At 32.1% G+C, this 14,286-nt stretch overlaps 2 protein-coding genes across 2 annotated transcripts; one reads left to right on the top strand and one right to left on the bottom strand.

Annotated features, from left to right (window-relative positions):
- The first annotated feature begins 1,689 nt into the window (after window positions 1–1,689).
- Window positions 1,690–5,561, top strand: LOC148307719 (endoplasmic reticulum resident protein 29-like). The gene is made up of 2 exons (XM_088262925.1): window positions 1,690–2,354; window positions 3,830–5,561. The coding sequence occupies exons 1-2, from the start codon at window positions 1,809–1,811 to the stop codon at window positions 4,034–4,036; spliced, it is 753 nt and encodes a 250-aa protein (XP_088119051.1). The 5' UTR covers window positions 1,690–1,808; the 3' UTR covers window positions 4,037–5,561.
- On the bottom strand, window positions 5,558–11,210 carry LOC148307720 (ran-specific GTPase-activating protein-like). Its single transcript, XM_088262924.1, has 4 exons — window positions 11,055–11,210; window positions 10,741–10,929; window positions 9,387–9,621; window positions 5,558–8,533 (listed from the first exon to the last, which is right to left on the bottom strand). The coding sequence occupies exons 1-4, from the start codon at window positions 11,064–11,066 to the stop codon at window positions 8,202–8,204; spliced, it is 768 nt and encodes a 255-aa protein (XP_088119050.1). The 5' UTR covers window positions 11,067–11,210; the 3' UTR covers window positions 5,558–8,201.
- Window positions 11,211–14,286: the final 3,076 nt, after the last annotated feature.

Genomic DNA, 14,286 nt, shown 5'->3' on the forward strand with positions numbered 1-14,286 from the left:
TTTTTACTGTTTAAAAAAATATATTTAGTGTAATTTTGAATTCAAATTTATTATTTCATTACAATATTTAGTAGAGGGTGAAGCGTATGCAAAAATTAATCATTGAATACTGTGACTTATAATAAATTATATAGTATTTAAAATAACAATAAGAAAATTTATTATAATATTATGTTGTAAACAAGTTACTAAGGCCTACAAAATATAACATGAGATAGGTGACATTTGCAAATAACTATTGTTTGGTGCTCTTCACCTTCAACTACATATTCTCTCTCCGACTTACAAATTGTTACTTGGGCTGAATGAACAGTATGTAGCCTCATTCTACATGAATCCAACAATTATTTTTTATGATTTGTATTGAATGTAATCAACATTATGCATAATTTCTCAGTATAAGTAATATGTATTAATTGTTGGATCGCAGAACTGATCAGCTTCCCTTAATATAATAATTAACGATCAAGTCAGCACCGTATTGATTCAATTACAGAAGAATAATAAGACATCATTATAAAATGGACCAAATGATAGTAATTCAGTTTTACTTTATAATTGATTCATGTTGTTAATATTTATTATTTTAATGTGAACGTTATGTGGTAGGAATCCGTTTGTGGTCAATATTATAATTCTGGTAGAGAGGATGTTGTTATCCATTGATAATTGATTTTTAATATGGGCGAGAGCGGAGTGCAAACAATCTATATTTTAATTTCATGAGTTTCATGTACATGTATTCGATAGTATATTTATCAGGTAAAAGCTCGATAACGAATAGATACGAATTTTGTCACATATTTTAAGATCAGCTCTTTACCCATATAAATATTTGAAAATCGTATATTAAGTGTCTAGGTAGCGACTTTTTAGAAAAAAAAAAAAAATACATATTTTTAGACCATCAAAAAAACTAAAAAAAAATAAAAAAATTGTTCAAAAACTCAAAAATAATTTTTAAAAAATAATTCAAAATACAGTACACCGATCCCGGATAGATGTAAAAAAACCTTTTAATCGATTTCCCGGGTAATTAATACCACAAAGGATATAAGAAAATCCGTACCTTTCCGAACCTCCCTTTTGATAAATCACACCGAAAAGGCCGTAATTTTTTTATTATAAATATTATGACGACAAAGAAATAAAAGAAAGGTTAACAAGTTATTGTATTTTACAAATATTTTAAGCCATAAACATGAGAAATAAGTGAAATACTGTTATTCTTTCACTGCGGATAACAAATGTGTTTGGCCCTCAACACGTGTTTCGACATTATAACTATTATTGTGAAATATTTTTGTTTTTATAAAATATTTTTTCAATGACTCAAGTGTCTCAAGCTAATCGGACCCCGGAAAATCGAAAAGGTTTTATATTTACATATTTATTATTAGTATTTATATTTACATATTTATTAACAATATGAGTAGGTACCAATTTGAATAATAAAAAAGGAGTTTGAATTTTCATTTTTAACCTCAAATTAACAATGATATGAATAGTTTAATAATTAACTATTGAAAATTGCAAACTGTACATTACTAATGGTATAAACATAATAAACGGTAATGAAAATCAACCATTTAAAATTTTACACGTCAACTTCTAGATAATGTAAACTTATCTGGCCGTGTATAAATTTACGCATCGCCTTCTGTTGTTTTATTTTAATTTGTAAACGTCAAATAGTGATCAAACAAATAACACGGAAGGGCAGTGACATTCGATTGCCGGTTGCAGTTTATATATCGATAATATCGTTAAAAGTTTTTTTTTGCATAAGCTTACATTATTTATTAAAAATGTTCGTTAAGTACCTGCTACTAATCGGTTTCCTCTATGTATTGCAAGTTTTCGAATGCGCTGCATGTACAGGTTGCATCGAGCTAGATGAATATACGTTTGATAAAGTTATCAGCAAATTTGAGGCATCTCTAGTCAAGTTCGATGTGGCTTTTCCTTACGGAGACGAACACGAAGCGTACGGAAGAATTGCCAAAGATGCCAAGGCTCATGACGATCTACTAATAGCGCAAGTAGGGGTTAAAGACTACGGCGAAAGGGACAATGAAAAACTGGCTAAACGATATAATGTAAAAAAGGAGGATTATCCCGTTACTAAACTGTTCCTACGCGGTAAGAGCGAACCGGTAACACTAACGCAGAAGCCTTTGACAACTGATATTATCCGGAAGTTTCTGAAAGAACATTCCGGAATTCATCTGAGTTTCCCGGGCTGTATTCCGAGTTTAGATAAATTGGCCCTGAATTTTGTAAAAGCCAACGCTGATGATAAGGCTTTACTGCTGAAGAAAACTGAAAATACTGTGGCCAGTTTGAAGAATCAGGTTTGAACTAATTTCTTGTATTATTTGTGCAATATGGTTTGTGTCAGAACTGTTTTGGTTGACTCTTGGCAGTTATGTGTACTCATTTAAGTTATAACTAGTAAACTGTTTAATTTCTTCCACTCCTAATGCAATGGAAAATGCCAGAGATTTCACGAGGCGGGTTTTATTTTTCTCAGTATGGACTGATTTTTCCATATCTTTTCTAGACTAAAATAATAAACCCTTACCGCACCCCAATGGTGCATAGGGCACTGCTTCATATAAACGCAGTGTTATCTCGATCATTTACACATGAAGGAAAGGTGATCAGCCCTCCGCTTCAGGTTCCAGTCCAGGGTAATATTGAATAAATATTACAGTGAAAAAATCACTTATATTTATTTGACCCCCCCTGGGAATCGAACCCGGGAACTCCAGAACGGTAGCCAAGCGTGCTGACCATTACACTACGGAGGTGGAGGTGGTTTCTAGACTAGTCATCTCAAAGATGAGATTAATAGTCAAGTTATTTATTGATTTGGCGTTTAATTTGTAGAACTCCATTTTAGTTTATGTATTAATTAAATCAAACACAGAATTTTTGATTCTACTAAGTCAAGTTAACACTGCGTCAATTTGATGCAGTTCCTCGTGTACCATTCACAACTAAGGACGGGTGTTTTTTACGCCTGCGGAGCAATGGAGACGGGATTCGAATTGTTTACATATATTTTAGACATTAACAAAGAGATTGTTACATAATATACATATAAAAACATTGAATAATTCCTTCTTTTCTGACTTTGAAATGAGGCCGGCGCAGAAGGTAAAAATACCCTTCCCGTCCTTAAATTTGTCGATTGAAGAATCGAGCGAACGGGTAGAAATACCTTTCCCGTCCTTAGTGTTATTTATTACGCTCTGATTATATTTTGCCTCCGCCTCTGTAGTGTAATGGTCGGCACACTCAGCTACCGTTCCGGAGGTCCCGGGTTTCGTTTCCCAGGGGGGGGGTCAAATAAATAAAAGTAATTTTTTCACTCTTATATTTATTTCATCTGTCCGCCTCCGTGGTGTAATGGTCAGCGTGTTTAGCTACCGTTCTGGAGGTCCCGGGTTCGATTCCCAGGGGGGGTGAAAACAAATATTAGTGATTTTACACTGTAATATTTATTTATTATTACCCTGGACTGGTTTCTGAAGCGCAAGAGTGATCACCTTGATCAAGTAATGATCAAGATAAGACTGCGTCAATTTGATGCAGTGCCCTATGCACCATTGGGTGCAGATAAGGGTTATGAGTGATGATGATTTATTTCATATTACCCTGGACTGGTACCTGAAGCGGAGGGCTGATCACCTTTCCTTCATATGTTAACGATCAAGATAACACTGTGTTTATATGATGAAGCGTACTATGCACCGTTGGGGAGCGGATAAGAGTTTGAAGACGATATTTTGCCTTCTTGGTTTATAAGTTTATTTATTTCCAGGATGAAAAAACGGGTAAAATCTATCTCCTAGTCATGAAGAGAATATTGGAAAAGGGGGAAGACTTCCTGGAACACGAGAATGACAGATTGAAGAAGTTGCTAGACGGGAAATTGTCAGAAGACAAAAGAAAGGAAATCCATACCAAAATTAACATACTCAAGAGCTTTGCAGAATTTGAAGAGAAAGATCCAAAGGACGAACTTTAAATCGGATCACAATTCCATTTGTTCCTCCGATAATATGCTGTGGCAAATCATTCCAAACTATGTATTTTAGAGTGAAGTTCTTATTTTAATATTTTTAGTAGTGCAATTATTAGCATAACTGCAAATTTTACCTATGCTAATGTGCAAATGCAAATAGCCGCAAGTTAAAAACAATAGTTTTGAGATAAACGAGTTTATAGTTAACTTAAAATTATGCTTTTTACCAAAACATGTATCAAATTAATACAATTTTGCGGTTATTTGGATTACAAATATCTTGGTAAAGGAAAGAGATAGAGCAAAATCGGTGATCGTATATGATAGAGGCCAGTTATAAGAATGTTTTGAGCCATGTTACGGCTAGTTGCGTTTACACATTAGTGCAGTGTGTTTTATAATTAGTTACATCGTAATAATTTGGTGACCCTATATTTTATTATTTATTTATTTATGTTTTTAACTACTTCACGATTTTCTTGTTCTCAATGTATTTGACATTTAAAAGCAACAAATCAAAATGTATTTTAAACTCTTTATAACGTTGAAGTGGCAATGTCCAACTAGAATGAATTCCTTAGCCAAAAAAAAACCTACAAATTCATAATGGGCCAATAATAATTGCTGTTTGATCTTTTATCAATTCTGTTTTTTTTTTTAAATATTGTTAAACATATATTTTTTTAATTAACACATTTCGGACGGGTGTTATTTACGCCTGCGGACAGCTGGCGATGGGATTTGATAATTATGTCAATGACTTGGCACGATCAGATCAATCAGAACCTAAAATCTGGTGGTGTCAAAAGTCTGCGTAATCGGAGGGCATGTATGACTAGATGTATGAATGTGAAGGAGGCGAGGAGTGTATGTCAGGTCAGAAGAGTGTGGCGTTTCATCCTTTCTGCCTACCCCTGTAGTAGTAAAGACTTTAACAAAGAGATTGGTACATAATATTCATATAAAAACATAAATATGTAATTCCTTCTTTTCTGACTTTGAAATGAGGCCGATGCGGAAGGTGAAAATACTGTGTCTGTCTTATCATCAATCTAATACCTTTCCCGTCCTTAGTGAGTACATAATTGTGTTAGTTATTATATATACTAGTATTTTGAATTAGTGATTTTAAGTCAATTTTTTTTAAACATCTTTTATTAGTTAAGATTAAAAATTATTTGTGTAAAAAATATGCAGAAATGCAAACTATATATGTAATGCTCCAAAATGTCCACTTTAACCGCAAATAAACAGAGTTTGCGATTGGTACTAGTAGTTTGTGTTTGTATCACATCAAGTATCAGTTCGAACTCCATCTAAATTGAAGTGGATAACATATGCTCGCGGTAGTTGCAAGCTACATGACAGGTTCCTGATGACATTTCACAAAGTAATTGATTTTTTAGATGTTATGTATATACTTTATTAAGTACCGTAATAGAGCCATTCATGCAACAAACAGGCGGTATAAAAATTGTGTGAAAAAATAACATTTACATGTTTATAAATAATAAAAAGTTGATAAAAATACAGTTTTATTTATTATCTGAGTATTGTATAATGTACATAGGAATGTTAATTGAATACATATAATAAATTGTAGATTAAAAACACGGTTTGCAGCCAATGAGACTTTGTTTTGCTATAGTAAAATACGGATCCAAAAATAAATCTAATCATTCATAAATTTCTGAAGAAATAAATACAGCAGGGAGGTGTAAAATAAGTATGTTTGTCGCCTAGGTATGTGTAAACATTATTGTAAAACAAACTTTTCAGTTATTAAGAAATTTAAAAACAAATCTTAAAGCTAAAGTATTTATAAGGATACTTAAAAAAAACTTGGGAAATGAACAAAAAAAATTATGCATAGCACATATTATTTGTTGCCATTGATGATATTATTTACACAGCAACCAAAAATATTTAAAAAAAATCATACATTGGCAGTGAAAATTTCATATTTTATTATGGCAACAAAATGTGTAGTCAGTTTACCCATTTGACTGCTAGGTGTATATAGCAGTGCCCAGCATGCTGCAATGTTTTTAGCAAATACATGTTAATACTGTCGTGATTATCCCGAGAAATGTCTCTGCATGTCCCAATATTGACACCGTCAAAAATGCTTATCAAGCTAGTAAAATGAGTAGCAAAGTTGTGGTGCGGAAATTATGTATGGCTGGCAATGAAAGCACAGAAATTTGAAATGTGCCAGTTAAAATATCTATGTAAGTCATATCAGAAATAAACTAAATAGGGTTACATGTAAAAATAAATCACTTCTCACTATGACTGCAATATGGCGAAGTTTAAAAATATATATTTCTGCCGAGTTAATAAATATATTTTTTTGCGACATTTTAGTAATTATGCAACGTCATTGGACATATTAAAACATTATAAACCATATTTTATGCACATATATTTTATACAAAGAATATATCGTTAAAATTCAACAAGGCACATTGAAGTTTAATTGGACCCATCACATACACATGCGTACAGAGGTAAAATATAGTATGTTTTACATATTCAGCGAAAGGTAATTTTTTGTCTCCTCAAATCTGCTGACATATCCGCCGATATCCTGCTAACGGTGAGTGACTTATTGCAAACTAAAATGAATCGGAGTTCTTTTTTTAAAATACTAATAATAAAAATAATGACTATTAAATATGATGAAGTAAAACAATATATAAATTGTTGGAGACATTCATGGAGTACTTCGGTTGAAAGTTTGACCTATCAACAAAACATCTATATTTTTTTCAAAGTTTTGTACTGACATTTCTTGTTGGAACTGCATTCTATAGAATAAAATGAAACTTTAAACTCGGTTGCTGGTCAAATAAAATTCATCTGGAAAAAACTACATAGTTGTTATTTTATTCTATCTATAATTTTGTTTTCAACGAGATCTTTAATTTTTACTTGGTAAATACAACTATTCAAATGGTGGTATTTACCAAGTAAAACTTAATTGCAAAATGCATAGATATTACCACAAAGTGACTGCCCATTAATTAAGGAAAAGAAGAGCTTAATCCCCTATATCTTACGGTCATCTAGTTATCATAAATTTTTTAGCAAATTATTGCCACTCTGAAAAACATGATAAAAATCAATAAATCAATCAATTTTACCAACATAATGCAACCTAAAAATTTAAACAAACTTCATAGCCCTCCATATGAATCATCACTTTAAAAGGTTTTTTTGTTATCAATAATACTAATAATTACCATTTATTTGACTCTTTTTAATTCCCACTGATATGATGTGAGATGAAAAATATATATTTTTACTCTCAAAATATCAACACACGCGAAACCTATTGTAAAAATTGGGAAAAACTGATGGCACAATGACAAAAATGCGTGACATGACAGGAATTTTTTGACTGCTTTTCATTACGCTAAAAATTAATTGTTAATCGAATTGTAGAAAATACCCATTTGCAACTCTGAATTTTATCATATTAAGTTTTCTGTAACTTTTCATAATATAAGACGAAACATGGATTAATGCGGCGTTATCTTCATCATAGATCACATGGTAACAATTATTTATACAAAGAACATTAAAATTTAAAGTTGACCTATGCGGCATCAAACCTGGGACATATTTGTAGTGTAATATGCTAACCATACACAAATACAAAAGAGGTAATAATACATAGAACAAAAATTTATAATACCATAAAAAAATAGCACTATATCGATGTAAAATACAAAATCTAAAATTAATTGGTTTGAATTAAATTTAAAAATGTATAATGATGCCCTTGTAAAAAAAGCGACATTTCAATATTAAAAAAAAATTTAAAAATGTTTTTTTTTTAAATGGCAACATTCGCATTTTTTGTTTTATCAATAAAACAATACAATTTTGCCAGCATATCACTTTTAGAGGTACCTTTCCCTAGCTGAGAAATCATGCTTTTTTAAAAAAAAGAATTAATATTGAATGATTTACAATTTGTGTGAAAATATGAGATTTTTTTCGTATATACTATGATCATTTTCTAATGTGACATTTGATTCTCCGGGGTAACACAATAAAAAATGATATGCTTAAAACACTTACAAATATATATTCATAAAAAAAATAGTCACATTATTTTACATCACAATACATACTGGATAAATGGTAAGAGTCACATACTCTAATTCGCTGTTTCTTCGGTTTTCACAGAAAGTTCGGCGAGCTTTAGAACGACGCCTTCCTCGTTTTTATGATCATCGGCCTGCTTTTCCAGGGTTTTTTCTTTTGTGACGGGATCTAAGATTTCTTTGGGAGTGTCACTCTTCTTTTCATTTTCGATATTCTCCTTTTGGGACGATTGCGAGTCTTCACTTTCCACCGAGTCGGATAAATCCTTGGAGGAATTCAACTCAGAGTCGTTGGATTGGTTTAAATCGCTACCGTTGTATAAACTGCACCTCGTTCGGACAATTTCTTGCGCTTCGGCAAACTTAGTTTTCCATATTGTGGCGTCTAGGGAAAATATATTTATTATGATTGATTCATCTTATACAACTAAATAAGAATTCATCTAGCAGTATGATTTGAAAATACTAGTTACCGGTGTTGCCGCTTCTCTTTTTAAGTCACAAAACAAAATATCAAAATAGGGCCACGAAAATGGGTGAATCACATCATTCAAAGACACTTAGTGCCAAGAGTGTAAGCGTAAGAACAATTTACATCATACTTACGATATTTTATTATTTATTATTATCGGACACTGGATTATTCACTCAATGGATGATATATCAATGTATATTTCAACCATCGACACACACTTTAAGAACAGTGTCCGTCGATGGTTGCTTCTCGTTGGAAGGGACAAGGTGTAAAGTGATTTAATCAAAGTCCAGGTGTAATTATTTTATTGTAAAACCTTTATGCTGTAAATTGTTATTGTATCTATTGTATGTGATGTATATAATCTAACAATTAAAAAAATTAAAAATTATATTAACATGCAAGTTTTTCGGCCAACACAGGCCATGCCTAAAGAGCCGTAATACACATAGTAAAAAAAATGTATGAATCTATGAAATAAATAAATATATTATAGGTGTCTTAAGACACAGCATCTATGTATTGTTTTTAAACGAAGGACAACAGAAGTCTGAGCATCCCAGGGCTTACAACCTTGCATTTGGCTGGCTTAAGCGTTCACTTTAAATAAGGCAAACATTACACAAACGTATCAAGTGATCCTTTAAGCCAGCCAAATGCCAGGTCACAGCTCTGAGATGCTCAGACTTGCATCTTCTTTGGTATGAAAATGATAGATGCTGCTTCTCTAGCCAAGACGTCTTTGATACATAATCGTACTTACTTTCAACATTGCCAAATTTGATGGCGAGGAATTCCTGCTTAGCAGTTTCATCTGCGAAATCTCCGTACGTTGTCCAGTTGAAGGCACGATCAGATTCAATGTGAGGGTTGAGTTGCGTGTCAGCGGTGATGTAGTGATTGGCACAGATTTTAAGAGTTTTGTCTCTTCGCATAACGACACGTACAGTGTTCTTCTCCATGTGACGGAGCAGTTTGACATCACCGGTACCACGTTCCTAAAAACACAATTCAAATAAAATATATTTAACTCTTACCACTCGGAAGGCAAGACATTCTGGCCCGTATGATTCTAGTAGGCAGCTCCGTGGGCCACAATGTCTGGCCCGGCGCAGGTATAACTTTAATCATTGATTTCTCTATCACCCAAGTATATTCTACCAAAAAATATTTCAGATAAATTAACTGTATTTATCTGAAATATTTTTTGAAATCTTAATTAACATGGTCATACGAATTGCCAGACAGAGTGTCCCAAAATTAGGGAGCCAAAATATTTATTTTAATGGTAGAAAAACATCACATTTTTTTGATCAGAGTAGCTGATCAGTTATAAGAAAAAATGGTCAGAGTCAAAAGGGTTAATATCTATTAACACACTTCACGGGAAAGGTATTTTCTACCCGTTCAGTCAATTGATGCTTAAGGATGGAAAGGGTATTTTTACCTTCTGCGCAAGCCTCATTTCAAAGGCCAAAAATAAGGAATTATCCAATGTTTTTCTATGAATAATCAAATATAAATCAATCTCTTTGTTTAACTTTGTCTTAACTATATTAACATAATTATTAAATCCCATGGCCAGCGGTCCGCAGGTATAAAAAAATACCCATCCAGCATGTGTTAACCCATTGTTATCGGGTGGTTTTTTCATCAAACCCTGATCGTAATTATACTAAATTATGACAGTCTGCCGCCCAACCCTTAGTATACTAATAACAAGTAACCACAAACCCAATTCCCATCTGTGCAATGTTTTTTAGCGTCTCTTGCGTTCTACTAAAAGTAAGCAAATAGAACCCTTATAAGCGTCTATAATGTAAAAAAATCATAAAAAAATCTTTCATTCTTTCAAAATTTTATTTTTACACAAATAACAAATCGTAATAGTTTTATTTTAATGACCTGATGATGGAATGATTTTCCGAAACCGGTAGTCACGAATAAGTGTTTATAAAAGTGGTATTGCACAAAGTTAACAATGGATGATAAGGATGTTTTATTACCATACCAAATAGTTATCAATGCTTTGAATATACAAAATATGATAAAAATAAAATCTGACATTGAATTATACATTTTAAACGGAATGCCAGATGGGTAAATATTGTGATTACCTTCCATTCACGGTCGGCTTTATCGAAGCGATACAGCCTTGCTCGCAATTTACACAATTCTTCTTCATCCTCTTCGTTCGTAGAAACCGTTACAAGTGGCAACTTGACAATTGGCTCGAACTGAGGATCGTGCTCCGCATCAGTTCCATTGGTCTCGATATTACTCGAAATAGGAATGACTATTTTAAACTGCAAAGAAATTCGCGAATTATTACAACTGCCATAAAAAACATGCTAGGTTATAACAATATAAAACATTCATGAAACGACGCATTTTGACACTTATACAAACAAACGGGGCTCTGATTACTTACGGTTTCCGACATGTTTCGTATAGATCTTCAAAGCGATATTAAGTACAAAATACAATGAACTGACACTCTCTTCGGATCGTTATTTCTGTTTTTACAAAAATATTAACGGGCAGCAAAGGAACAAACAAAACCACTCGTGCGAAATTTAAATTTTGATATTTCCCAAATACGCAGCGACGTCAATCGACATAACGAACTTTTTTGAATCACGGGGTAATTTGTAACATTTTTTTACGGGTACCTACCTACCTACCATAAATATAATAGTTTTGGACAATTTATATTGCGCCTATATATTTGTATACAGATTACCTTATAACTAAAACAATAAATGTTGACAATATTTTATTTTGCGTTTGGACAATACGTTTAAAACGCATAATAAAAACAAATTATGCCTATGAAACATTTCAAAAATTCTTTGTCCCCCATTCGATCTTAAAATCTTTTTAATTTGCCTAAATAAATATAATGTGAAAATTTTAAAGTCATTAGATATGATCCATGACTAGATTGGGTAAATGGTCGTATAATTGGAGTTGTGGGTTTAATTCTTGCTTGGATTTAGTTCTAATGGTCTGATGGTTGTAATGCAATTTCATACCATATTTCTTTATCTTTTCTCTTCCATCCGCAGACAAGTTTCCAAAATAAAGAATTTACGGCACAAAATAGATATCAATTCAACTACCGTAAATAATTTTTCGTAAAATCACAATTTCGTCCGTGAAATCTGCCAACATTTTTAGTGCGTTGATATTTGCGTCAATCTTCAAGAACGGACACATTTGAAATGTAAATCATGTTGTGATAGTATACAATAAGCGGAATAATGAAAAAAAAAGTTCCTGTCCACTAAAAGCCAAATCATTGAAAAAATATCTCAAATAATTATGCAAAATTATTATTTCACCTTCAATTAAAATCTTGAAAAATGTATTTAATAAGAAAAAAATCTTATTTTGAGAAATAAAAAGACTTTGTGTTTTGATCCACTCACATTTTTATTAACCAACTAGTTTCCGCAACAACCTGTTGCCCTCTTCAGGGTTTAATTTATATTGAAACTTAATTGGATCAAAACAGTCTTTTTATTTCTCAAAATAATATATCAATATAATCCACAAAGTTAATGCTTTCAATATTCAAAACAGAAAAAATCTTCTAAGACATAAAATAGATTAAATTTATGAAATGAAATTGAAAATTTGTATGCTGTACTTTAGTTTATTTTAAACAACATATTTTCCATAAAACGGAAATAAAGAAATTCTTTGCTGGTACATTGGTACATTCATGTAATTGACATCAGACAAGACTGCATCAGTCCACCGACCATTAGGAGCCATGGAATCCCCATGACGCGCATGGAACCGGCAACGAACTGTCCTGCAATTGGCTAGAAATGTGTATTTAAAAAAGGGTAATACACAATCAGATTCAATGCGCCAGTGGTTAGGGCAGCTACTGGGTCTGAAAAGAACAACATTTATTGGACTACCTGGAAAATTATGAGGACTATTTCATTGTCTTGTAATATCTTTTTATAGAAGGCTAGTGCCCCATCTTAGTGGAGTGGACTTGTGGAATGCATTTGTATAAATGACACTTAAGAGAAGATACATATTCCTTTGCCAAATAAAAAATAAAAACAATAAATATTTTCAATAAATTTATTTATATAAAAACACTAAAGAAACACGAAATTACGATTTGCAAAAGTAAACAAGCAATCAAACAATTTATTTACATCAACACATGTGAAAACAAAATAAATAACAAACAATTAAGCAAGATCTACATTTATATACAGTAATAAAGCGGTGTATATTTATATATCAATTGTGATATTTATTACTTCCATCATTATTGTCATTTTAGTAGAAACCATGATGAAAAAATTGTAGCTTCTAGTGGAATCTGGCATAAAAAAGCCATGAAAGAACATGTCAGATAAATAAATGATTAAAGCTTATCAAGCTATAGTTTTAAAAGCAGCAAAAGGGGGTATGCAGTACCGTAAGTTTGAGTATCTAAAAGGCATACAAAGCGTTCACATTGGATAAGATGATGCCACTGCTACAAGCAAATAAACATAGAATTTCAACAGCAAATCTTTACCCGACCACTGTGTTCAAAATCGGTTACGACATTTATATTACGACATGACATCTCTTATTAATAACATATTTCAAACACTTATTTTCATAAGTACCATCCATTTTTTCTTTTATTACAACAGTAATATAAGTAACAAATTATCCATTTAGGCTTTAAAAAGATGACATTTAATTTAAAATGTAATTACTCCTTAACAATTTTTAATGTGTCTCTCTCACTCTCCAATACAAGAGCACAAGTTAGTATTATGTACATTGAAGGACATGAGTGAGATGCAGACATTTATCTAATTACAACAGCTGTTAAGATCAACATAGCCTAATTTATCATGTAACTATATCAGAGGATTTTTTTGAGATTATTTCCAAGAATTAGCTACATTTTAAGCCAAAGATGATGACAATGTCAAGACTTGGGTGAGAGATATCGGGGTTTGAATTTTGGGTACTGCATTGTCACAAACTGTGTGCCAAGCGAGCAGTGGCCAGCAAGCAAGTTAATAGCACGCGTACTGGCTAAGCATAACAATTATAACAGTTTAGAAAAAGAACCGCGTTTAATTATTACATATTGTACATCATATGGGGATGAGTTGCACAGATTATCAGTTTCTTACTTTATATTTCAAGTTCACCCTTCACTTTGGAGAGATCAGAAGACCTGTATCATCTGTGGTTGATTTATGATAATATCTTGAAATTGGAAGTAGGGATTGCTTTTGTATTGAGCTCATCATATTATGAAAAAAAACAACTTTCATAGATAAATACTGCGATGATAGCCTCTTAAAACATTGATTTTTAACCATTTAACTGCTACGAGCCTCTTCAAAAGTTTCATTCACATTTCTGGCAACTCAAAATTAATGTATTATATTTACACCTTCACTCATTTCATTAGCCAGCACTTTTGACAGTGTAAATATTGGAATATACAGGGATCACTTCGGATAGAAATTATTAGTCACATTAAGCTCTAGTAGGTAAAATTAACCTATATGTTAATGTGCTAGACAGAAAATGGGATCATTCTATAGCTGTCAACCACATATATTTTTGTGATCTCAATTTGGCTTCGCTTTTTCATTGGATTTGAATATTTCATTTGAAAA

Source organism: Brachycentrus maculatus, unplaced genomic scaffold, assembly GCF_059751285.1.
Source record: "Brachycentrus maculatus isolate JH-2025_06_01 unplaced genomic scaffold, ASM5975128v1 h1tg000192l, whole genome shotgun sequence".
Classification (NCBI taxonomy): domain Eukaryota; kingdom Metazoa; phylum Arthropoda; class Insecta; order Trichoptera; family Brachycentridae; genus Brachycentrus; species Brachycentrus maculatus.